Source organism: Cordyceps fumosorosea (assembly GCF_001636725.1).
Source record: "Cordyceps fumosorosea ARSEF 2679 chromosome Unknown scaffold_29, whole genome shotgun sequence".
NCBI classification, from domain to species: domain Eukaryota; kingdom Fungi; phylum Ascomycota; class Sordariomycetes; order Hypocreales; family Cordycipitaceae; genus Cordyceps; species Cordyceps fumosorosea.
This window is the reverse complement of record NW_017387329.1, coordinates 103,594-126,603: the sequence shown is the minus strand read 5'-3', so window position 1 is coordinate 126,603 and position 23,010 is coordinate 103,594. Positions and strand designations below refer to the sequence as shown.

The 23,010-nt window shown below is 52.5% G+C and overlaps 10 protein-coding genes across 10 annotated transcripts; 5 read left to right on the top strand and 5 right to left on the bottom strand.

The window, feature by feature from the left end:
* Window positions 1–410: 410 nt before the first annotated feature.
* ISF_08359 (kinase-like protein KLPA) lies at window positions 411–3,387 on the bottom strand (the record flags this gene model as incomplete). The annotated part of the gene is made up of 6 exons (XM_018851962.1): window positions 411–470; window positions 533–2,235; window positions 2,283–2,408; window positions 2,760–2,964; window positions 3,023–3,304; window positions 3,367–3,387. The coding sequence occupies 6 exons, from the start codon at window positions 3,385–3,387 to the stop codon at window positions 411–413; spliced, it is 2,397 nt and encodes a 798-aa protein (XP_018700859.1).
* A 2,385-nt stretch (window positions 3,388–5,772) lies between these two features.
* On the bottom strand, window positions 5,773–6,102 carry ISF_08358 (hypothetical protein; the record flags this gene model as incomplete). Its single annotated transcript, XM_018851961.1, has 1 exon — window positions 5,773–6,102. The coding sequence occupies one exon, from the start codon at window positions 6,100–6,102 to the stop codon at window positions 5,773–5,775; it is 330 nt and encodes a 109-aa protein (XP_018700858.1).
* Window positions 6,103–8,584: 2,482 nt separating this feature from the next.
* On the top strand, window positions 8,585–9,872 carry ISF_08357 (esterase; the record flags this gene model as incomplete). The annotated part of the gene is made up of 2 exons (XM_018851960.1): window positions 8,585–9,718; window positions 9,777–9,872. 2 exons carry the CDS (start codon window positions 8,585–8,587, stop codon window positions 9,870–9,872), a joined length of 1,230 nt encoding a protein of 409 aa, XP_018700857.1.
* Window positions 9,873–10,313: 441 nt separating this feature from the next.
* On the top strand, window positions 10,314–11,713 carry ISF_08356 (SAGA complex component; the record flags this gene model as incomplete). The annotated part of the gene is made up of 5 exons (XM_018851959.1): window positions 10,314–10,332; window positions 10,393–10,512; window positions 10,561–11,034; window positions 11,084–11,260; window positions 11,313–11,713. The coding sequence occupies 5 exons, from the start codon at window positions 10,314–10,316 to the stop codon at window positions 11,711–11,713; spliced, it is 1,191 nt and encodes a 396-aa protein (XP_018700856.1).
* A 634-nt stretch (window positions 11,714–12,347) lies between these two features.
* On the top strand, window positions 12,348–13,346 carry ISF_08355 (peroxisomal adenine nucleotide transporter 1; the record flags this gene model as incomplete). The annotated part of the gene is made up of 1 exon (XM_018851958.1): window positions 12,348–13,346. One exon carries the CDS (start codon window positions 12,348–12,350, stop codon window positions 13,344–13,346), a length of 999 nt encoding a protein of 332 aa, XP_018700855.1.
* Window positions 13,347–13,428: 82 nt separating this feature from the next.
* ISF_08354 (zinc finger containing protein) lies at window positions 13,429–14,599 on the bottom strand (the record flags this gene model as incomplete). The annotated part of the gene is made up of 3 exons (XM_018851957.1): window positions 13,429–13,959; window positions 14,014–14,531; window positions 14,590–14,599. 3 exons carry the CDS (start codon window positions 14,597–14,599, stop codon window positions 13,429–13,431), a joined length of 1,059 nt encoding a protein of 352 aa, XP_018700854.1.
* A 309-nt stretch (window positions 14,600–14,908) lies between these two features.
* On the top strand, window positions 14,909–16,049 carry ISF_08353 (tafazzin; the record flags this gene model as incomplete). The annotated part of the gene is made up of 3 exons (XM_018851956.1): window positions 14,909–15,135; window positions 15,186–15,290; window positions 15,338–16,049. 3 exons carry the CDS (start codon window positions 14,909–14,911, stop codon window positions 16,047–16,049), a joined length of 1,044 nt encoding a protein of 347 aa, XP_018700853.1.
* Window positions 16,050–16,360: 311 nt separating this feature from the next.
* ISF_08352 (negative regulator of the PHO system) lies at window positions 16,361–17,412 on the bottom strand (the record flags this gene model as incomplete). The annotated part of the gene is made up of 2 exons (XM_018851955.1): window positions 16,361–17,281; window positions 17,344–17,412. 2 exons carry the CDS (start codon window positions 17,410–17,412, stop codon window positions 16,361–16,363), a joined length of 990 nt encoding a protein of 329 aa, XP_018700852.1.
* Window positions 17,413–20,064: 2,652 nt separating this feature from the next.
* Window positions 20,065–20,784, bottom strand: ISF_08351 (Thioredoxin-like fold protein; the record flags this gene model as incomplete). Its single annotated transcript, XM_018851954.1, has 2 exons — window positions 20,065–20,498; window positions 20,571–20,784. The coding sequence occupies 2 exons, from the start codon at window positions 20,782–20,784 to the stop codon at window positions 20,065–20,067; spliced, it is 648 nt and encodes a 215-aa protein (XP_018700851.1).
* A 977-nt stretch (window positions 20,785–21,761) lies between these two features.
* Window positions 21,762–22,813, top strand: ISF_08350 (Tubulin/FtsZ, GTPase domain protein; the record flags this gene model as incomplete). Its single annotated transcript, XM_018851953.1, has 2 exons — window positions 21,762–22,492; window positions 22,570–22,813. The coding sequence occupies 2 exons, from the start codon at window positions 21,762–21,764 to the stop codon at window positions 22,811–22,813; spliced, it is 975 nt and encodes a 324-aa protein (XP_018700850.1).
* Window positions 22,814–23,010: the final 197 nt, after the last annotated feature.

Below are 23,010 nucleotides of genomic sequence, written 5' to 3'. Positions count from 1 at the left end.
AGGGCATGAAAGAGAGAGAAGAAAAAGTGAATAATGCGCTCTAGACGATTTTTGATCCTCTAGATATCCTAAGATGGTTGGACATGCAGCACAGCGTACCCGCCCCAAAACACCACAATCAAGACGGCTGTTATCCTCATTTAAACCATGCCACATAAATATTCATTGCCATCCCATATCCAGAATGAGGCGGATCTGCACAAAGTATAGAGCTGTACGCTCCTCAAAGAGTGAAAACCAGATGCGGCCTCCGCGAACAATGCAAACAAAAAATGGACTCGCTATCCCAAGGTATCTTTTTTCGCCCAAAATGTAATCACACCCGTTGCGTAGCCGACATGGTCCATACAGATATACAAAACAAAGCAAACGTGCGTAAAGTCAGGATCTGTCGCAGGGTAGGAAGTTGGCTAATCGCCGCCCTTAATCCTCTTCGTCGCTTTGGCCGTGCCGATATGCGTGTTATGTACCTGCTCTATGTCAGTCTAGGTACTACATTGCAAAGTGCTGTCAGTGCGTGAAGCATGCTCACCTTGGTTGCGAACCGTAAACTTGTCAGCGTCTCCTTTAGATGAACTTCTAACGGCGATACCATAACAAACATGAGAGTCTTGCTGTTACCACCAAGGCTGTACTGAAGTAGATGCGTCAGCTTAGAGTTGCGATACGGAATGTGGCCAGATCCGCGACCTAGCGCCTCAATCACGTCGCCCAGACAGCTAAGACTCTTGTTGATGTTTTGCGTCTCCTTCATGCGTTCTCCTTCGGCCTGCGAGTGCTTCAGGCGCTCTGAACCAGCCAGGTCGACCAGGTTCAGTGTGCCCTCACACTGCTCTCCAGTCGCCAAGTTTTTGCCGACAAGTTTGAGGATAAAGATACTATGCGACCGAGACGAGCGCTCGTTGGCTTTTGTCGCTGCCACTGATCGGTTCTTCTGCGCCTCGCTCAACATCGTCTCAACCACATCAGGGGAGCTCAATATGACCGTTTTGCAGTTGATTATAGTGGTTTGCTTGCGCGCCTCATCGTGACGAATTTCAAGCTTCTTGGGGTTGCGCTCATTTGGTACCAGCAAGTCGTTTAATTCTTCGTTGTAAACTTCGACGAAGCAGCCTTCCATAGTGTACTCCCAAGACTTTTCCTTGAATTTCGTGATTGTGTCGTATATCATGTGCGTTGCGCGAGGAATCATGCCGTCATCTGAAGACATCGTGTGAGTCTTGCCAGAGCCGGTCTGGCCGTAGCAGAAGATGCAGACGTTATAGCCATCCAATGCGCTCTGCACAAGTTGTGAGATCTCGCCAAAGATCTCCTCGTTTTGGGATGCTGGCATGAACACACGGTCAAACTCAAAAGGATAGTTTTTCCGTGAGACGACGCCCAAGCTGCTGCGTTCCTCAGGCCCTGCTAGGACAATTTCGGCCGAGGTCTTCTCGTCTGGGAAGTTCATGCCAGCACGATTCTCTAAAGGAGCGCCTAGCGGAGGCCGTACACGGCACATGACGCGAATATTACCTTTGAGCTCTTGATACTTGTTGAACAAGACGCGTCGCTCGGTCTCTTCCTTGATGAGCTTCTGTTTCGCTTCCTCGGCTAATCGAAGGGCCTCCTGAAGCCTGGCCTCCATGTTTGCGAAAGAGTCGGACTGTGCTTTGCTATCAGACTCGAGAAATTCAACCTGCGATCGAACGGAATTGAGTTTGGCTTCCAGTGTCACATTGGCCGCGGATATTTCCGATATATTGGACTGGAGGCTGCCATTGAGGCTCTTCTGGCGCTCGATTTCGCTGCAAAGGGAGTCGTTCTCGGCGCGCAAGTCTTGCAATTCACGCTCTTTCCGTTGCATACTCAAGCTCATATCTTGCGCTTCTCTCCCCATGGTCGACCGTAAATCTTGCATTTCGCGGTCTTTGCGCTGGCGTTCTTCCTCGAGGGATCTTTCGTGATCTCGCGTAATCGATTTGATCTGTTCTGAGTGCTGTTTTGTCCCTTGCTCTTTTAATAGGTTCAGCTCTCGGCGATGATCCTCAAAGGCGGTGCGGTGTTGGCGATCCAGATCCTCAATAGCTCGAGAATGGTCGCGTTTAAGTTGATCAACCTCTCGTTGACTCTCCCACTTGACTTCATCAAGTTGCCGTCGCAACGAGTGGCCTTCCTCTCTAGCATTGTCAAGCTCATTGCGCAGGGATTCACTGCGTTCAGTAAGTTTTTGGCGGTCATTTTCGAGCTCGGCCACTGCGAGAGTCAGTAAACTGCAGGTGATCTCATTCGTCCTATCTTACCTCGTGTCTTTGCCAGCTCCAGGGCGTCGTCGTGTCCCTTTTTTTGCGTGAGTGTTATGTTCACCATGTCTTTCAATTCCTCGAACCGCGACTCCATGTCCCCAACTCGACCGTCCACGTCCCACACTACAACAAAGTCAGTTAGGTCAGAAAATTTATTCAGGTATTTTCGAGGAGATGGGGATTTAGTCGGTGAAGCAGCCAATTTGATATCAGCAATGCACTTGTCCACTTGGCGTATCTGTGCTTTGACTCTTGGAGATATATCCTATACATCTTCGGCGGAGTGGTTTGGGGCTGGAGGTGTCACTCGACCAGCCAGCACTGGGTCTTGAATGTTGAGTGCATCAAAGGCTTGCGATAAAGAACTCTCTCTTGTCTTGCGCGGATATATCATCGCAGTGGTTGATCTCTTGTACTTGGGATGGGGTGATTCCTGGGCTTCGAACATGTCTTGTGATCGGAGGCTCATCATACCATTTGTGGTTGTCGATTGATCGAGAAGATCTTCGTCGCGATGCCCATGCGATGTCTTGGGCCGTGGTACATGTTTTAATCGTGAAGTCGGAGGCCGGATGGCATTTGTCTTGGCGGCCGGCCGGTCTCTGCCTGGACCAAAGCTTTTCGCAAAGCTGCCCAGTAGCGCTGTTTGGCCAGGCTGTTGTCGGTAGGAGGACTTCAACTGTGGCGAGTTAGTGGGAGGATATTGGGAATGCGCAGTGGTAGACCATGGAGCTCACAGAGGGCACGCTCGTAAGCGCATGGCCTTGGACCACATTCGCTCTCGTAGCATAGCTATGAGTGGCCTTGGGCGGGTACTCGGCGGCGCGGTCAGAAAGGAGTTTGCGCTTCGGCTCTGACTGGGAAGCAGGCTGAGGGGTTTCGCGCTTCAAATTCTTAATGCCGCCAGGAGCGGGGATGGCGGATTGACTGCGGGTGTTGTGCTGCGACTCGCTCAGTTCCGAGAGACCGGACGGTGCGGAGGGACCAGGCAGCCGGCTAATTCTAGAAGACCGGTTGAGCTAAAGAGAGATGGTGTTACTATCCTGTCTTTTTGGTTTGGCTCGCGGCGGGCAAAACACACTTGATTCTCTGAAAGTTCCATGATTAAGGCGACGAGGCGCAGAACGCGCGTGGGTGGCGATTGTTGTTGTCGCGTTGGTAAGTGTCAGAGCAATGGCTCACGGTCGGCAGACTCGGGGTGTCTTGGTCAACGCTATGCTGAGGGATTGATTCGAGTTATTGAACAAAGCTAAGATGCATGTACGTCTGTTGATTGGATTCGGTACATTGCCTGTACAACAATGGAGATGTGCCCTCGTAGTGGGTTGTCGATGGGGCAGCCTGATGTGCGCGACGCTTGTTTACTTTTGGGCTGGTGGGGTTGCCCAGGGCAACACGTTGATGAGGATGGCAGAGGGCAATAATAAGGAATGGTTAAAAGCTGCTTTCTCTCTCTCTCTCTTATTGTTATTATACCTAGTTACCTTTTTACTCCTACTATTCGCCGGAGCTCAGGGGAAAGGTCAAATCTTTCTCTTGTACCTCGACGTGGTCGGTAGCATTTCCCTTGAACTTGGCGATCGTTGTTTTTGCTATGGCTGGAGCAGGAAAGATTCTAGTTGAACGGGAGTAAAAAGATATTTATTAAACTCGAGTTATTTGCGACGGCATACTATCTCCTGGGCTCTTTAAAATCTGTGCTACTGGGCCAGGTACTAACTGTGCGGTCGGCTACTATTACAGATAGCAGAGCTCTTCAATTCAAGTATAAACGGACCCAATAGCCTGCCACTCTAAAGAGGTTCATGCAGGCGATCGCGCACTTGTCGTCCGGCGCGTCTAGGAGAATATGCAAGTCCGTGTCATCACTGCAACCACGTGTCTCGCTCCTCACAGTTGCGATGGTGTGGGCTTTGCCTATCTCTGAATCACTCCATCGTTTTTTCCAATCGTCCAGCTTGTTGTATTCCTCCTCGGTCCTGTCCGCAGGGTCGAAGCTGATCCAGATTCGAATTTCCACGCAAGTCATGATACCGTCGCCCAAGGATATATCTTTGTCAAGGCGCTCGCTGATATGATCGAAGTGAGCTGGTTTATATGAGTTTCCTGGATTCGTTGTGTGCTGTAGAGCTCGGGCCTTTGGAAGTGAACTGTCAGCGGAAAACGCATCTTTGTTTTGCAGAAATTTCTCATGGGACTAAGTGTGGTATCACTCAAATGCCTTCAATCACTTATTAAGGCCTCGGTTCTTTGATACAGAATTGTGCTGGAGTAGCCGCCAAGTACCAAGCATGTCGCAATGTGCTTTGTGCTGTGCAACCTACGGCCACGCGTGGATATAGCGGCAATACCTATAATCACAAAACTCCAGAAACAGGATCTCATTTGTATTCAGCGTGCTACGTGAAGATAGGCTAAGGATAGCTGATGGGCTGAGGTACGGCCTGATCGCGTCCGGGCTGGTTGACTGGTAAAAATCGCAGATCATGAGCGCATGACTGAAATGAGCAGACATCGGCCAATGTTTTACTACTGGAGAACTACCCGGAGCAAGCAAATCATCACTCTCACTTGCCAGATGTAGAAGGCTGAATCGGGCCAAGTTCGTAGCCAGATGCCTCGAGCTGCGGTATCATATCTTCAAAATATCTGTCTGCAGCGTTCTTGTCCGCGAAATCGAGCACCATCTCCAAGGCATTGACGTTATCCATATAAGTCTCTGGGCCATCAATTCGACAGCGTCGCACGGCATAAGGCGCTTGGGGTCTAAAATGCCACAAGAAGAGCTCCTGAACCAACATCTCCCTTGTCTTGTCGCGTGGGACCAGGATCATGACGCTGATGGTCGTTGCATCATGCTGGAGTTCATTACTGGTTGAGGGAGCGTTCGATTTCATTTTGACGGGGTGTCTTTATTTGAGCAAAAGATTTAGGCATGAAATCGCAAGGTGTGTAAAGACCAACACAAAAGAAACGGCTGTAGTGCTTGTTATACCTGCTTGCGGAGGGGGCTACTAGGTTATCAGTCTGACAACTGACGTCCTTTTCCTTTCACAGTCGCAATAGTTACACCAATTTACCCCTACTTTATACTAAGACAGTGGATTTCCGTCAAAGTGTGTAGCGTGTACGATGTGTTACAATGGATCGCCTCACCACTTGCAACTGGAGTGTGGTACAAAGGTCGTTAATCACGGCTCTATCTATCTCTCACAATCGGGAATTAACTGATTCGTGACAGCCACAGCTAAAACTCGTATCTTACAATATCTATGCATGAGGTTTCGACATCATCGGACAGTTACGCGCCCGAACCTCCGTGGCTCGCTGTCGTGGAACCCGGTGGCATACTTTGCCGAACCAGCAATTTCTTATAAGTAAGGCTATACAAAATTTTTTACTACGCTTTCTTTCAGCGATAGGAACTTTTCTATCTATTCATCGCCTTGATTGGACCAGGCGTCATTCCACGGGGTCAGGTAATCAATTACTTGCCAAGCGGGACTCCCTTCATGCGGAGAATGGAGTAGACGGTTTGCAGATGGAAAAAGAAGTTTGGCATGCCCAGTGACAGAATAAATTGTTTCCCGGTACCGATTTCTCCCATGACCTTCATTTCCATTCTGTCCTTTTTCGCTAAAGTTGCCGGTTCAATGCCGTCCAGGAATGCCTTGGGCCTCTCTGCGCGCTCAATAAGCTCGGCCATGGTCACGGGGTTCTCGTCCTCCCAGGTTTCCATGTTTTCGATGCCAAATCTCTTCAGCGACAAGTTGATAGTGTTCCAGACTGATTGAACGTGGAAGCTCAATGGCTCCATGTCCTCTATGAGAGTGGCGGAGGGGAAGCTGGCCGCATCGCTGCTGCGTAGCTTTGTTGAGCAAATCGATGAGGACAATGGTTCCCCTCGTGAAGACCCCAACGCTGACGTTTATATGCTAACATCGGAAATTTATATTGGACAATTCGGTCAGAGATACACTGAACTTGTACGATGGTAGGTAGGAGATCTGGAGAGGGGTAATAAGCACCAAGCGTTGGGGTTTCAGCCTATTTTGTGTCTGGCTCACAGCCTTCCATGTCATGTGGCTGGTCAGGAATACGCGGCCCTCTTTAACGGAGAAAAATGTATCTACTCATGACCATTTTTGTACTGCAATAGTTTTGATTGGTACCATTGTCATTGCATTTCTCCTACCTGCTATTGTTGCGAACATCGCCAAGCCAATACGCCTAGCATTTTGCAGCCATTGTACAACGGGTAAATGAGAAGCAAGCGGCGAGATCTTCCCAAGTATGATTCAACAAACACAACCCGACCTTTTAGTTGCCCCCGAGAAGCTTCGCAACGAATTCGACCGCGAAAGCCCCTCGATTACGGACAAGGGCTTGTAAGTCCTCAATCTCCCAGAGAGCCGTTGCGTAGCGACCAACAATTTCCATCACTTCCCTTCTCAGCATGTTGTTCTTCTCTTTTGTCGTCTCAAATATTAATTGTATGCAGGAGACAAAGTTTTTATCCACTCTCTCTTCCTCGATGGATCCCTTGAATCAGTCGGTCGCTGACAGCTGGAGACCTTCCAATCGCAAAAGACTCGGCCACAGTGTAGACGTGGATGTGTCTGATACACGAGCTCGTCATCTAGAGGGAAAAAAAATTAGTGATTGCATAAGCTGGCATCCCTCTTTCTAGTAGATCCACATACCAAGATCGGATATCTCTGCGACTGGCTGGATAGAATATGTGCCCTTGTACAGATACTCAAGCATGCGCCAGTAGGCATGAGGCTGTCCTGTCTCGTAGCGAAACTCCTTGGTGGCTTCCGCCTTAAAGCCACCCTTCAATAACGCATCCCTGAAAAAGTCGCATTGAGAAGCTAGCACAAAGCTATGAGCTGGAAAGATCAATTTGATGATAAATATGGTGACATCTGATAAAATCACGTTGTTGAACGACCTATCACGAGTTAGATATGGCAGACAGACCTCATGGAACCAATACGAACTCTTTCATCATGCGGTGTAAAGGTTCCACACGCGAGTCAATTGTTGCAGTTTCGGCGGCACTACAGACAAGTTCATAGCTGCGTCTGGTTCCTGTCTTCGTGCTCGGTTCGTCGTCTGAAGACTCGTCTTCTGAGGAGGTACTCTCGTCGCTCGTGTCCATTGATCCATTGAACTGTCATCCTCGCTCCAAGTCTCAACCCAGGCTCTCCTTTCTGAGTGCATTTTTTGCTAGTGCCATTTGAAGCAATTCATGAAGGAAGGGCAAACGGCAGAAGCCTTGACCGAAAAAGAATAAATGTTGATGATTATAAGTGAAATTCTAACTTGAAAGTTATTGTGAGTTTCGTCATTAACAGTGGCCAAATTTCTACAGTCCTTCTGCACAGCACGCCAGCCGCAAGCTACCACTTGCACGGACGACTGCCCAGTCTGTGCCAGATTCGTATTCTTCAAAAACGTTTTCGTCAGCCTAGGTTAACACTACCAAGAAAGTATAGAAGGATAATAAAAGAATGAACAAAAATACACCAAAAAATTAAAGCAAACCCAAGGCCACTGCGTCCTCACACTGCTAGCAGCTTGGCCCGTCACTACTGAGGCCACTGCGTCCTCACACTGCTAGCAGCTTGGCCCGTCACTACTGAGGCCACTGTCCTCGGTAGTGGAAGCGTCCTACTGGGCAGGGGAAACGTCCTACCAAGCCATCCATAGACACACTTCTAAGAATGCAAGTATAAATCAGCAATTTTATGCCCGACTTGTGCCGGGAACCAGATATCCCCAGGACAAGCCTTTCGTTCTTGTTGTCCAACGCCGTCTCGATGATGAGGTGCAGCGGGAGAGGGCAAACACTGCTGGTCGCACAGGCGGCTCAGCTGCTGATCACGCTGGCTCCAAACCGACCGACAGGTACGACCAGTAGCAATGCCGCACTTCACCACATGTTAGCACCATATGCCACCACCAGACGACATGCCGATGCCAACAACAACGTCACACCACGTAAACTTGATGAATTTCACATTTCCATTTTCTTCCATGTAACTATAGCCAGTCATCCAAACGTCTTTCAGCCTGACCTTCCGCGAAGCGTTTCAGCCCCGGCCATCCACCACCGACCTTCACGCGCGAGACAGCATGACGCGGCACCATTATTAGCCACCCTTGCCTTCTACAAGGTACTCCTCAACACTATTTTCCAAAACATCATCAGGCCTCTCACATTCACACACTTCTCTCTGCTGTGTTTCCGGGATGAGATTCACCCTCCTCTGCTGCGACTTGATCCAACCACCATGAAAAAGCCAGCCTTCCTACCATTTCTACTTCTCCAACCAGCCAACGCTCTGCCCGCCTTCCTGCCTCTAAGCTGGCCCTGGTCCCCTACGCTAGACAACAGCTCGCTCCCATCACGGCCGCAACCACCCCCAGACATCCCTCGTCACGGGCAACCAGCTGACGGCTTCGACTTCCCGCACCGTCCCGGGGTTCCCTCCACCGGCTTCGTCGCCTTCGGCGACTCCTACTCGGCCGGCATCGGCACTGGCGTTAACGGATCTGAAGTTGACTGTCGCCTAGGCAGCCATGCCTATCCCGTCCTCATCCGTAACGACATGATGTCGGGCCAGCACAGTGATAAATATGGCAACGCTACCACCTTTCAACATTTGTCATGCACGGGGTCGACAATACAAGACGTCCTCGCTGGCGGCGAACACTCGCAGGTCGACCTGTTCAACACTACGGCGTCTGCTGACTTCGCTCTCCTCTCCATCGGCGGAAACGACTTAGGCTTCTTCGACATCATGAACAGCTGCATCTTTCGGTTCTACTCCTTCTACTCAGGCACCTGCGAGGCCGCTCTCGAGCGTTCGGAGGTGCAGATTGCCGGCCCCGAGTTCGATCAGCACCTGCGGTTGCTTATCATGGAGATTTTGGACAGGGTCCAATGGGAAAAGCGTCCCTGGTTCACCATTACTGTCACTGGCTACGCGCGCTTCTTCAACGCGGACACGCCAGAGTGTGATGATTACTCTCTCGGCATGTGGTGGCGCGGGCCAAAACTAAAACAGGACCTACGCAGCAAGATGAACCGCATGGTCCTCAATGTGAACCATCGGATTCAGCAAGCCATCGACACCATTAACGAAGCATTCACAGAGCCAAGAGTCTTGTTTGTGAATTACGACGATGCTTTTGAAGGCCATCGCTTTTGTGAACCGGGTGTGGTTGAACCGGATTACATGCGCAACGAAACGTGGTTTTTCTTGGTCGGCGGCGAGGATAATGACGGCTCAACCATGCCTCATGAACCGCTCCCCCCGAATTCGACGCTCGGCGACCCAGAAATCTTGCTGAGAGCTGGTGAAGTGGCTGCACAAAATTCCATGTGGTATGTTCCGACATATTATGGGAAGACCTTTCATCCAGTAAGTTCTTCATCGTCATCGTACCTTTTTTCTTCTCAGTTCTAACCGTTGTCAACAGCGCACAAAGGGGCACATGGCCATCCGCGACAGGGTCTACCAAACCTGGCGAGAAACGGATATTTTGTCCATTCAGGCGCCGACTGAAGAATTGTAAATTAAACGAGTAACAATGATGATGTAAATGTGGCGCAGGCTCTCGCGTTCATTCTGATTTTATCCAGCGTTTTGATTGCTTTCAGTTTATTTCGCTTTTTGATACAGGCACAGCATAGAAAGACATGTCCAATTCAGTTGCTTCAATTAAATGCCTTGCGAACAGCTATGTAGCACCGTTAGTGGCCGCTCACAGTACCTGACTCACCAAATGCGGCCGGACTAACTTTGATGCACCACTCAGTGCGACTACTCCCCGCGCCGATGCGGCGCAACGCTTCACTAACCCAAGCACGCCGCGTCAACCTGCGTGACAACATCATCACTTTTCATCTCCCAACTTGCAGAGTCATCCTGTTTCATCGCGCTCTGCGGCTTCAACCCGTCTTTCTTCCTTTTTAAGCCATTTTGGGGCCCTTTTTACCCCGACACAGCAGTCATCATGGCACCGGAAGCCAAAGGTACGAGCTGACCCACACGCCGACTTGCATATCGACCAATGGTCCTGACAATCATCACAGGCGCAAAGGACTCCGCCAAGTCGGCCAAAAAGGACACCAAGGGTGGCACCATCAAATTAAAGAAGCAAGCTCCCAAGCACAACAAACCCGGCAACTGGCGTGATGGTAGCGTCGTCGAGGGTATGTGCGCATCAGTAAACCCCCTGCCGCATCACTAACACGTTGTAGACGAAAAGAAGAAACCTGTTAGCTCGCCCACAGCAGATGTCGCCTCTCCCGGCCCCGTCGTCAACCAGCTTGACGACAATGCGCGCGAGGCCTTTGCAACTGGCCGGCCTCTCGAAGACTCACCCGACCTGCAACAATGCAAGCACTGCAAGAAGAGCATCTTGAAGACAGCAACGAAGGCGCATATTGCAGGTTGTCTCAAGTTGAAGAAGGAGAAGGCGCAACGCAAGAAGGAGGCGAGGGAAGCCCGCGAACGAGCCAAGGAGGCTGCGCGCGAGGAAGAGGCGCGCAAGGCCGAAGACAAAGACGACGATGATAGCGATGATGATGATGATAAGAAAGGTGGCAAGCGTGCCGGCAAGAAACCCGAGGATGGCAAGGGCAAGAAGCGCAAGGCTGATGGCGAGCCCGATAAGGCGCCTAAGGCCAAGAAGAAGAAGGATGAGCCCAAGGCCAAAGTACCCAAGCCCAAAGGTACGTCACCCGCGGTGTTGGCTACACCATGCATTCCTAACATTCACAGGGCCTGTCGATGTCGAACGACAATGCGGTGTCATTCTGCCGAACGGACAGCCGTGTGCACGTTCGCTTACGTGCAAGAGTCACTCCATGGGAGCCAAGCGAGCTGTTGCCGGTCGGTCGCTACCGTACGACATGCTCCTCGCGGCATACCAGAAGAAGAATCAAGCCAAGCAGCAGAGTATGTGTCACTCAAAGACCACTCCCACGATGCTCTCTCTAACCCACTGCAGAGGCTGCTTTAGACGCCAACGCCCCTGTCCCGGACGAAGACGAAGAGAACCAAGGCCCTGTCGACTCGGACGAGGAGACTGGTGCCGTCATGGCCGCCCTCAGCAACTGGAAGCCCAAGCCCCTCGTGCCGCAGCCTGTCTTCACCCCTATCAAGCGCCAGTACCAGCTTGCGCGTCTGCACGAGCAGCTTCAGATGGCTACTAACGGCGGCCGCACCAACATCTTCCAAGTCATCGGCTACGGCGCGCAGAAACTGCCAGAGGGTCATCCGGGACTGGAAGACGGCGACGCGGAGGGGGAGGACGTGGGCGCGATGAGCTTCCCAACGTCGGCAAGATCAGGGTCGTTTGCGATTCCGCCGACGCCTACGAGGGTAGCCACCGCAGTGGCTAGGGGCTAGGCGAGGACCTGCTGGCTTATTGAGAGCATGGATGGCGTTTTTTTTAATGGGTTATGGTAGCGTTGTGCAAAGATTGCCAGGATTTTCTTGGCTTTTATACCCGGTGGTTTCTTTCAATGTTTCTGGTAGAGTTGTGGACAGCATCATTTTAGAGTATTGGATACAGACAGCATATACGGCTCCGTCATTCCGGCGCCACTAATTGAATATTACATGGAAAAGAATTTCATAATGAGGATAAACTAGCGTGTGCTGCCTCAAGGAAGTTTTCCTTCATTGCATTGCGGTTGAGTTAATCCTGGGCTGCAATCAAGGAACCACATGGGATTGCGGAGCTGTGCTGGGTATCCCACCAGATCGGCGATGACGTCGTTGAGTGCTACATACATAGTTAACTCTCGGCAATGGCATATGCTAATGCCGCGGTGCCAAAACGGCGCGAACGGTCGGGGTTTATAATTTAGTTGTCTTACTTGAATTTGCATTGAATTGGAGCCTCGATTTCGTGTAGTATTATTTATTCAACTTACTACCACATTACCACTTAAACTGACCAGAGCATCCAGCCGTGTTCAATCGCACGGTCAAGCCAGCTCAAGAACCCTACCTTCTTCCCCTTTGCACGAAGAGCGTCATGGCCTCCTCTCAAGCCCTCGAGGCCCTCGGCCACGCCATCTCCGGCTCCTTTGGCACCGCCACGTCCACCGCCGCCCTTGCGCCGCTCGACCTCGTTACGACGCGCCTCAAGGTCCAGCGGCAGCTCGACGACCATACGCAGTACGCCGGGGTGCTCGACGCCTTCCGCAGCATCCTGCGCGAAGAGGGTGTTGCGGCATTCTATAGTGGCTTGGGAACAGACGTTGCTAAGTCCATCATCGATTCATTTCTTTTCTTCGGGTTCTACAACCTCCTGCGGCAGCGCAGTGGCCGGGCACCGGGCGTACTGCGGGAGGTAGCGCTCGGCATGCTCGCTGGCGCCGCGTCCAAGGCGTGCACGGCGCCACTTTCCAACGTCGTAGCGAGACGCCAGATGACGCCGCCCGGCGACGAAGAGGCGACGCGGTCGGTCGCGCAGACGCTCCGGGACATGCGCAGGGAGGGCGGCGTGGGGGCGCTCTGGGCGGGTTACTCGGCGACGCTGGTGCTGACGCTGAACCCGAGCGTCACAATGCTGCTGAATAGGAGGCTCGCGGAGCGGGTGATACCCATGCTGGAGGAGGAGATGGACGTGCCGGTGGCGTGGGCCGCGTTTCTGCTAGCCGCACTGAGCAAGTCAGCAGCCACGGCGTTGACGTACCCTTTCCAGACAGCTAAGACGATGCTGCAGATGCCGAACGCGGGGTCGGACGAGGACGAGGGCCTGGAGAATAAGGAAAGGGAGAGGAGGCGGAGGAGGCGGAGAACACTATGGGCCAACATTATGGCGGCATTCGATAGGACCATCTTTGGCATGATTCTGCGGCTGATAAGGACGGAAGGGATAAGGGCACTGTATGATGGCATGGAGGGCGAGCTGCTCAAGGGCTTCTTTAGCCATGGACTCACGATGCTAGCCAAGGGCTTCTTCCACCGGTTGGTCATTCGCGTCTGGATCATGTCCCATGCTCGACGTCCACTCAAGGCCTCAGTTTGAGCCGTTGCCACGGCATGACATTTACGTCTATGCATTACGTATTATGTATGTTCTATATGCGTGTAAGAGAGTTCTTTTCGGGCTAGCATTGGAAAGCTACGTTTGTTCGTTCCACAGTATTGCCGCCCCGCGCCGAGAAGCCCGTGCCTTCGGATTTCAACGCAATCATACCGCTTGGCAGCGTCGACCCGGACGCCGGCCCGTCAGCCAACCACGCCAACGGCGTATCGCAGACAAAGCACGCCGCGGGCACGTCGGTTGTTGCTCCCTTTGCGGGCTGCTTCGACGGCGGCTTCACGAACTGCTTCACGCAGTTCAGACACAGCACGTGCCCGCACTTGACGGCCATGGCCGGGCTGGAGGCGTTGGTCAGCGCCTTGCGGCACGACGGGCAGACGCGCGTGGTGGTTTCAGGCCTGGATGGGTCGGGTTGCACGTCAAAGTGAATGGTTATGAGGCTCTGCATGGTGAGCGCGTGAGGGCTGTCACTGGGAGACGCGGGGCACACGGCGACGGGCTTGGTCTTTTTTGAGGCTTCGAGCAGTCTGGCGTCTTTAGTAGCGTCGGGCGTGAGCGACGGTGTCCAGAACGATGGCAATGATAACTTTGCGGCCTGTTATTGTGTGTTAGTGTGGAATACGGGTTACTTGAATAGTTTTGGGTGAACCTTTTCGTCTTCAATAGCCTTCCGAGCTTTTGTACGGTCTTCTTTGGCTATTCTTTCTAGCTCATCCGCATCTAGCTCGAATTTTCGCTTTCCGTTCGTGATTCTTAGTGTATCTTCGCGATTTGTCTCGTGCTTTTCGTCTAGTTTCGCGACAGGTCGGGCGGCGGCGCCAAGAAGTCCGGCCTGGGTGAGCTCAAAGTCGCGTATTGCCCTGCGCTGGTCCTCATCATCGTGGGCGGCCTGCGCCTGCGCATTGTCGCGTTCCGCCTGCCTCCGCGCCTTGTCGGCGCGCTTCATGTCCTTCTTCTGGGCGAGCATGTTGGCGAGCGCGCACTCCCGGCAAAAGATGTCGCCCCGCGGGCACGACACCGGGTCCCGTGCCGGTTCCAGGCACAGGCTGCATGAACCGAATGACAGAAACGAGTCGCGGTGCAGCCGCGCCGAGTTGGACGCCCAGTTAGCCTTGGCGAGACTGCGCTCGTATGAGGTGAAGACGGCTCTCGTCGTGTTTCGTTTGCCTGGTCAAAAGGTTAGCAGGTTTCCCTCGGATGTCGGTTTGAAAGAGAAAGCGCATACTGTGCGACATGATTTTTGAGGCCCACGAATTGTCAATTTCTGGGCCGTTTCCGTGATACGCTCTGTGCAATATTTCCTGGCTTTTTTTTTTAGAAGGATATTTCAGCAAGCTGGTTGACTGGGGGAAAAAAGAATCACCCCAGCTTGTGGCTGTCACCGTGGGGTCAAGCTTGCTTATATTAGCCTAGTTAACCTCGATCACCCGCCCATCTCGAAATTCTACCACTTTTCTTGACAGCTTGTTCCAGGTGCAATCACACGCCAACCAAGGACCAAGCCATTGGCTGCGTCTGAGGAAGAACCCAGCATCCCTCTCATAATGTCTACCTCATCATCACCTTCACAAGCGCCGCTGCGCCGTGGCCTGGGCTGGCGCTTCGGCTCGACAGCCGTCATGGCTACCATCGGCGCCGCATGCAGGGGTTTCCTCTACGCCTTCAACATCGTCGAGGTGACGGGCCTGCAAAATCTTCTAGGGGTATTGGACAGGCGGAAGCTGCAGGGAAAGGATCGAGGCTTGATTACCGTCTGCAACCATCTTGCAGTGTGCGTTGCTCACAGCCAGAGGCGTCATAATGTAGCTAACCAGGTCACAGACTCGACGATCCTTTGATTTGGGGTATCCTTCCTATGCGCTATGCATTTGATGTTGAAAACCTTCGATGGAGTCTTGCAGCGCACGATATCTGCTTCAAGAATGGGTAATGGACATGCGCCCAACTATTAAAGACAACAGCTGACAGGACAGTCTGACATCGGCCTTCTTCAACCTCGGCCAGACACTCCCCACGCATCGATTATGGCATTCCGAACTCGGTGGCCTCTACCAACCGACCATGACGCAGGCGCTCGGTCTGCTTTCCGGTCCTTCGTCGATCCCGAAAATCACAAACCCGACCTATTCCACAAACGGCAAAGATGCCGTACCCGCGCCGGGCTTTTACACGGCGAACCGCAACGCCTGGGTGCATGTTTTCCCCGAGGCGTGTTGTCACCAGAGTGCTGACAGTAGTCTGCGCTACTTCAAATGGGGCGTGTCGCGCCTCATTCTCGAGAGTGACCCGGCGCCCGAGTTCGTGCCCATGTTTGTCGACGGCACCCAGCGCATCATGCCCGAGGACCGTGGGTTCCCGCGCTTTCTCCCCCGCGTGGGTAACCGCATCCGCATCGCCATCGGCGCGCCCGCCGACACGGACGTGCTCTTTGGAGCGTACCGCCAGCGTTGGCGCCGGCTGCGGGAGAACAAGACGGAGGAGGAGCTTAGGCACGGCCCGGAGGCGGTACAGCTCCGGACAGAGCTTGCCAAGGCAGTGCGAGACGAAATTCTCAAGATGCGCGCGACGCTTGGTCTACCACATGAGGAGGATGAGACAGCGGCGCTGGCAGAGACGTGGGATAAGGAGCCGAACAAGCGCAGGTTTAGAAGTCCGGTGGATGGAAGTCTTGTAAATAGACATTAAGCAACTGTGCTTGTGTAGTTCTTTGCTGTACATTAAATTAGATATTTGCATAGACTGTATGCATAAAATGCATGCATAGATGGGTGGGCAATTGGCAGTCACGTCAATTGATCCGCAGAATAAAACAATTCATTATGTATTCCTGTTTTCCTGTCTTTAGTAATGTCACCGGAACTCCGTTCCGCCCAAAGCCTCGCAAACCGCATGCCGCTGTGACAGGAGCGGTTTGGCCGAGGTTCTCATAAACATGCTTGTAATCAATGCAACATCTACATCAGTGGCTCGCACTGTGCCTTTCTCGAAATCTATCTCTAATAGCCTTCGTAGCCTGGCACCGGAACTTGCTGGTAGCCCCTAACTCCTGCCTGCGCTGCCGCCTGTGCTGCCTGCTGTTGCTGGTGCATGACCAGGTCGTTGAACCAGGGGTGCTGCAGCGCGTCATGGGCGCTGATGCGCAGCTCGGGTCGCAGTTGCAGCATTCTCTGGAGCAGGTCGATACCAGTAGGATCGATGGCGGGCAGAAGATTGCGCAGGTCTTGCGTCGCGTACATCTGGAATTTGTCGAATTTGTCACCGTACTCTGGCAGTTGCATGATGCCGGGCCAGGTTCGCTCTGTCGGGGTGCCCATGATGCGGAAGATGCGAATAATTTGATCTTCGTTTGTCGTGCCCGGAAACAGCGGGCGGCCAGTGTACATTTCGGCCATGATGCATCCAGCAGACCAAATATCGATGCTCGTGTTGTAGGTGCGGCTGCCGAGAAGCACGTCAGGCGCACGATACCAAAGGGTGACGACTTCGTTTGAAAAGGTATTGACGGGGATGCCAAAGGCACGGGCCAGGCCAAAGTCGCCCAACTTCAGCAACCCCTTACTGTTGTAGAGGAGATTCTGCGGCTTCAAGTCTCGGTGAAGTACCCTATTCTGGTGGCAGAAGTCGATACCCTTGAGGAGCTGATACATAAAAGACTTGATGGTGGCGGGCTTGAGGGCGCCGCGTTCGCCATGGGTATCCATGTAGCGCTTCAGATCACCATCCATATGCTCGAACACCAGCATAAGTTTGTTCTCGGTATGGATAACATCGTGAAGGGCGACTATATTCTCGTGCTTGAGTTCTTTCATAAGAGAAATTTCGCGGATCGCCGTGGACGGTGTGCCTTCTTCGGAATCGAGGTGGATTTCTTTGAGCGCAACGAGCTCACCCGTCTGGCGGTTCCTCCCCTTGAAGACCTGCAGAACGGTTGTCGGTGATGAGCAAGGGAGCTTTCGGGAATAGATCCGAACATACGTACCGTCGCATAAGTTCCCTCGCCCAGTTTTTCCAACTGCTGGAACGAGCTGGGGTGACGCTTGCCGTCCATGGTTATCAGATGCCGTGATGTATGTATACCGGGACGGCTCTGAAGTTGTGAGGTGAGAGTATTGTTTACTCTAGCAGTAACAAGGTAAATCGGGCTCCCTGCACTCGGCGCATATCATCCCGCCACCAACTTGCTCGTCGCTCCTGGTGTTGCCCATAAGTGAGTCAGGGAGGGGCACACATGCGCTAGACGGTGATATCACAGTAACCGAGCACGTTTCCAGTACCTTGCCCCAGACAGAGTGCTGGTCTTCGGTACCTCCAAATGCTACGCTGTGCCAGTAAAATTCAAGTACTCCATACCTCCTCCTCAATCAATCCCCCAGCACCACACCAGCTGGCGCCACAACACTCCGCATCTCGCGACTTATTAGGTATGGCGGGGTCACGTTGCCAGTCCATGTGGTCGCGTTATCGTGCTGTTCATATGCGATCCGTCGACTCTATCTAGCATGATTCCTCGTCCCTTGTGAATCTTCCATCGCCCTTTACGTTCCAATACCGATGTATCTGGGCCTCTGCCTTTGACAATCCAAAATGCGGCCCGTCCCCAACTCGCGAGGGTCTCCCGGAGCACGCGGCGATTACACAGACTCCGCAGCTAGCCAATCCCTCGAGACCAGCAGCTGCTTCTTGGTCAATGAGGTCGAAATGGATCTCGAATTGGGCCCTGCCAGCACAGTGCCCCGTGGACGCTCTATTTTGAAATGTCAACCCGCCGTCCAAAGAATTACCTCGCCGTCGCCAGTGCCACTATCACCGGTCGTTAGCTCGACAAAGGATGCGGCAGCCGAGAGTTCAGCTCCCAATACACCTCCCATGTATGGACTATCACGACCCGAATCATCTTTATCCTTTTTATCATCGCCACGAAATTTCTCCAGCTCCTCGTCTGCCATCGACCGTGACGGCTCCATCGAGAATGCTATAATTACGCCGCAACACATAGAAGCATACCGGGGCCTACCGCCCAGCAGTGCAGGGAGCCCTGTACCACAATTTATAATGCCGAATCTTCTCATTCCTCGCCGTCGGCCTTTCACAGCTGTTGGACGGTCACTGGGAAAGTTGCGACTCCTTGTCTTGGGGTCTCCAGGTTGGTATGCCTTGCAGCTCGTCAGCCAGCCAACTAACATATCCAGGCACTGGCAAAACATCCATAATTCGCTCAATATCACAATGCTGTGAACATATCGTGCACATTGACGCCGTGAATACGCACTTCAACGGTCCAGTGTTAGAAATCCATGCCAGCACACGTCCCTACGAATGGTGGCGAACAGAAAACCCATCTGAGACGCTCAGGCGGCGGAGATCATCCACCTCTGTTGAGAGCATCTTAGACCGAAATCTTTGCTTTCTGGATTTCACGCCACAAGGTTCTGCGAGTACGCATCATGCTGTGGATTTTCTCGAGTCGACTTTGACTCCGCTCTTGGAAAAGCAAATGGGCGATGCCGACCTAATTTCTCTTCTAAGCAACGGCAATGAGCCAATCGTGCATGCAGTTTTATACATGCTGCCCTCGACTGGTAAATCCTCCAGTAACACGTTTCATGGATCCTACTAACTCAATTCAGGTTTAACGAGGGAAGATGCGGACGCATTAGCACGCCTCCAGAGCGTTACAAACCTCATCCCCCTACTTGCACGTTCCGACGAGCTTGACGAACCAGCCATCGAGGACAGCAAGAAGAGCCTCCGAAATGAAATAGAAAGCAGGGGCATTGACGTTTTCTCATTTGCCCCCATGGGTGGATATGACGGACACGCCGGCATTTTCGCCGTTTCAAACGCCACCCAAGCAGAGAACGATGTGATGGATGCAAGCATCCTCATGGACTCTGCTTACATTGAACCCCTACGGCAAACAGATCTTAGAGTCCTTGTTGAAAATATATTCTCGCTGGAGGGCGCATCACGCCTGAGACACTCGGCAGCTGTCAAGGCTGTCAAGTGGGCACATGAACAGCATCGATACCATCCGTCCGACTCGGCCCTAACTCGGCGCACTTTTACTTCAGGCTCAACTATCACAATTGACCCCTTCTTCCAAATGAAAGACTGGTGCCGGATAGAGGCGTCTAGCTGGGCCCAAAGCTTACGGCACAGCTTAGACTCTGAGCGCATTAGGCATTCAACCACGTCCAACCAGCTCATCGCGCGTGCCTCCGGTACAGTGGCACGACGCGGCCAACATGGGAGCGGTCGCAAAAGACGGCATACACACCACACTTGTGATCAAGACCCCCTTGGTCTGGTGCGATTGGCAGCGCAGGTCAGGACAACCGGCGCGTATGCCGTTGAACTTATCGGTGGGATTGGGGTTGTCGGATATCTTGCACTCTGCCTGATGAAGCCTGATCTTGCAGATCGGAATATTCGACTGTTTTCGCCATCTTTCTTCGCCGTTTAGACTCTGACTACAGTTGTCATTTTGCACATTTTATTGGCTACAACGGCTTTCTGTTAAGATACCCTTCACCATCTACTGTTTTATCATCATATACACTATGAAACATATCCCAGTTTTCTCCTAAGCTCCCACCAGCCCCACGTATGTGTCAAGTAAATGGATATTAGGCCGCCTTCATAGAAGCATATCGACACCAGAGTAATGCCCGCTCGGATCATTCGGCAACGTATGAGTTCGTTATTTCAAGTCTTCTTCCTGACTCACAATTCCAACAGCCTGGGCGGCTGCCTGAAGGTCGGGTAGGTCATTTGCTGCCTGAGCCATGTGGACGTAGCGCACCACGCCGCTTCCGTCGACAGCAAAGGCGCCGCCAATCTGCCAGCGGGTGCCGCTCTCCGTAGGGCGGTTCCAGACGCCTTCGTCGGTGCCCAGGCGGTATACAGCGTAGAGCACCGAGGGGCCAGACATGTGCCACACGCTGCTCAACCCGAGGCCCCATTGCGCGTACAGATCCCGCGCTTCGTCGATTACCACATCGGTCGACCAGGCGCCACCGACTTCGGGGATCCATTTTTCAGTAGTTTCGGTGGATGAGTGCGACACGGCGATACAGTGAAGGCCAGGCTGCTCGTGGGAGAGCTTAGAGAGGTTCTTGAAGACCTTTTCGGCGACTGTAGTGGGGAGGTAAGGTTACCACTTCGAATGTCCAATGTTGTGCTGTGGGAATCTGTAGGGTGGCTTACAAGGACAACCGCAGTGGCGAAGGAAGACAATGACGGTTGGCTTGCCGTCAGGCAAGGGAATCCTATTGGAGCTCGGGGCAGCGGCGCCAACCTTGGGCACCTCTGCAATCTCCTTCTTCTCCGGAGTCTTGAGGGACTCGATTTCGGCCCAGAAGCCGCTCTGACGTTGTGGGGTGTCGGCGTGGGCGCCAGAATTTTCGGTAGAATCAGCCATCTTTCGATCCATCAAGAAATGAGACGTGTGGTTGGAAAATGAGGCAAAGCATTGTCTCCTCGTTTGCCACAGCTTGTGCTGATAGCTATATAGCTAGCTTCCCCGTGATGTTGTCGATTACATCGACTAATGCAAGTTCGGGTATGACGCCAAACTTAGTCAGCCAACCAGAGCTCAAAGTTTTCTCGATCGATCGTCAGCTACCCTACAGCTGTTCACTTATTGCACAATTACCTACTAGAGCAGCTGCCAACAACGGGCTGCGCGGGTCGGTACTAATTTTGCTTGTTTGGGTTTTATTGGGTTCCCTTGGGCATGAACCTTCAGGCCTCCAGACACCGACAGACATTGAAGTAAATTTCTCTCTCAGTACTGCCAACATCCCCGTTTTGAACACGAGCACTGCCCCGCCATCATGAGAGAAATCGTCACACTGCAGCTCGGCCACCTGAGCAACTACGTGGCCACTCATTTTTGGAATACACAAGAATCATACTTTACATATTCAGACACAGAAGAGCCGCTTGTCGATCATAATATTCACTGGCGCGCTGGCGTAGGCGCGGATGGATCGGATACCTTCCTCCCACGAACTGTGGTGTATGACCTAAAAGGTGGATTCGGCTCGCTGAAAAAAATCAACGCGTTGTATGATGTTGACCCTGACGCGGATGTAATGACGAGTGCCCTGTGGTAAGTTGATATTGCTTGCTATCTCAGCCTTCCTAGAGCTATGTCCCGGTAAATTCTCAACTAACATGACCAGGGCTGGCAAATCAACCGTACACAAACAAGAACCCCTCCAACAGAGTGCTTACATACAGAGTCTCGATGCGGGGAGCACACCAGATAAACCAACTAAATCCCATGTTCGGTACTGGTCAGACTTTTCTCGGACGTATTATCACCCCAAATCGCTCAATCAACTCTACGACTATGAGCTTCACTCGTCCATCCAGCCGTTTGAGCGATTCAGCATGGGTCAGGAGCTGTTTCATGCCCTAGACAAAGAGCAAGATATAGTAGATCGGGACTGGCGTCCATTTGTGGAGGAATGCGATCAAATGCAAGGTATCCAGGTTATTTCTACCATTGACGACGCCTGGGGCGGGTTCGCATCGTCCTACCTCGAGACGCTACGAGACGAGTACCCGAAACAGTGCATTTGGGTCTGGGGCATACAAAATCCCCTGCTTGACAGCGCTCGCGAGAAGCGTCGGCTGCGACTTACCAATGCAGCCTTCAGTATAAGTGAGATTGCCCAGCAAGCCACGACGCTTGTTCCTCTGTCACTCCCCGAGCACCGCTTCCCGCGCTCGGTCAAGCTCGACTGCGGCTCACCGTGGCATACGTCAGCGCTGCTTTCCGCAGCCATGGAAAGCGCAACGCTGCCGTCTAGGCTCCTACCCCGCGGCGGTGTGCAGCGGGTGTCTCTGGATGATATTTCACAAATCGTCAACACGACCGGCACGCGGACTCTAGCTGGACAGCGGATGGGGCTGGGACCTAACGACGCTGAATTGGAGGGGGTTGATGGCTTTGACATTGATCTGCTCGGCATTAGTCGTGTGGAAAAAGACGACCTGGACGGTATGAAACGAACCTTTGGCAAGTTCATATTGTCGCGTGGTGAAGGCGAAGATCTCGGCGTGAAGGATGACGACGAAAAGGAAGCCAGGCCTCGCATCGGTGACCCTGTGCTGAAGAGGTAATTAAATACTGCCAACGGAAACAGGAGAAAGACAAAGGCTAATATGAGAGAAGTAGATTCACTACATCTCTTAGATTTCCGATGCTGGACAGCTACCCCGATATCTTCCCGAACGAGACGGGCCAAGAGAGCATCTGCCTGCAAACGGCGATCTTCACGGACCAGAGCATCTCGACGCGCATGAAGACGCTTAAGAATCAAGTAACATGGGCCGTCGGAGTTGACGAAAGAGAGCAGCTGGCTAACTCACTGGCCGAAATCGGCGATGCGTATCATGATGACTGGTCAAGCGGAAGTGACAGCGGGGAGGATGACTAGAGACGATTTGCCTGGAAGCAAGTCCAATTTACTTCGATGCATGCTGGGGGCAAAGCACAGATAAAAAAATCAAATACGCTGCATTTCTGTTTGTGTGCCTGATGACGACTATCTATCTAGTGACAACTTCAACGTGGGTAGTGGTAGGAACCCAGCGGAAAAAAACACTGACGCCTGTTGTCTCGCCAAAAGACCAA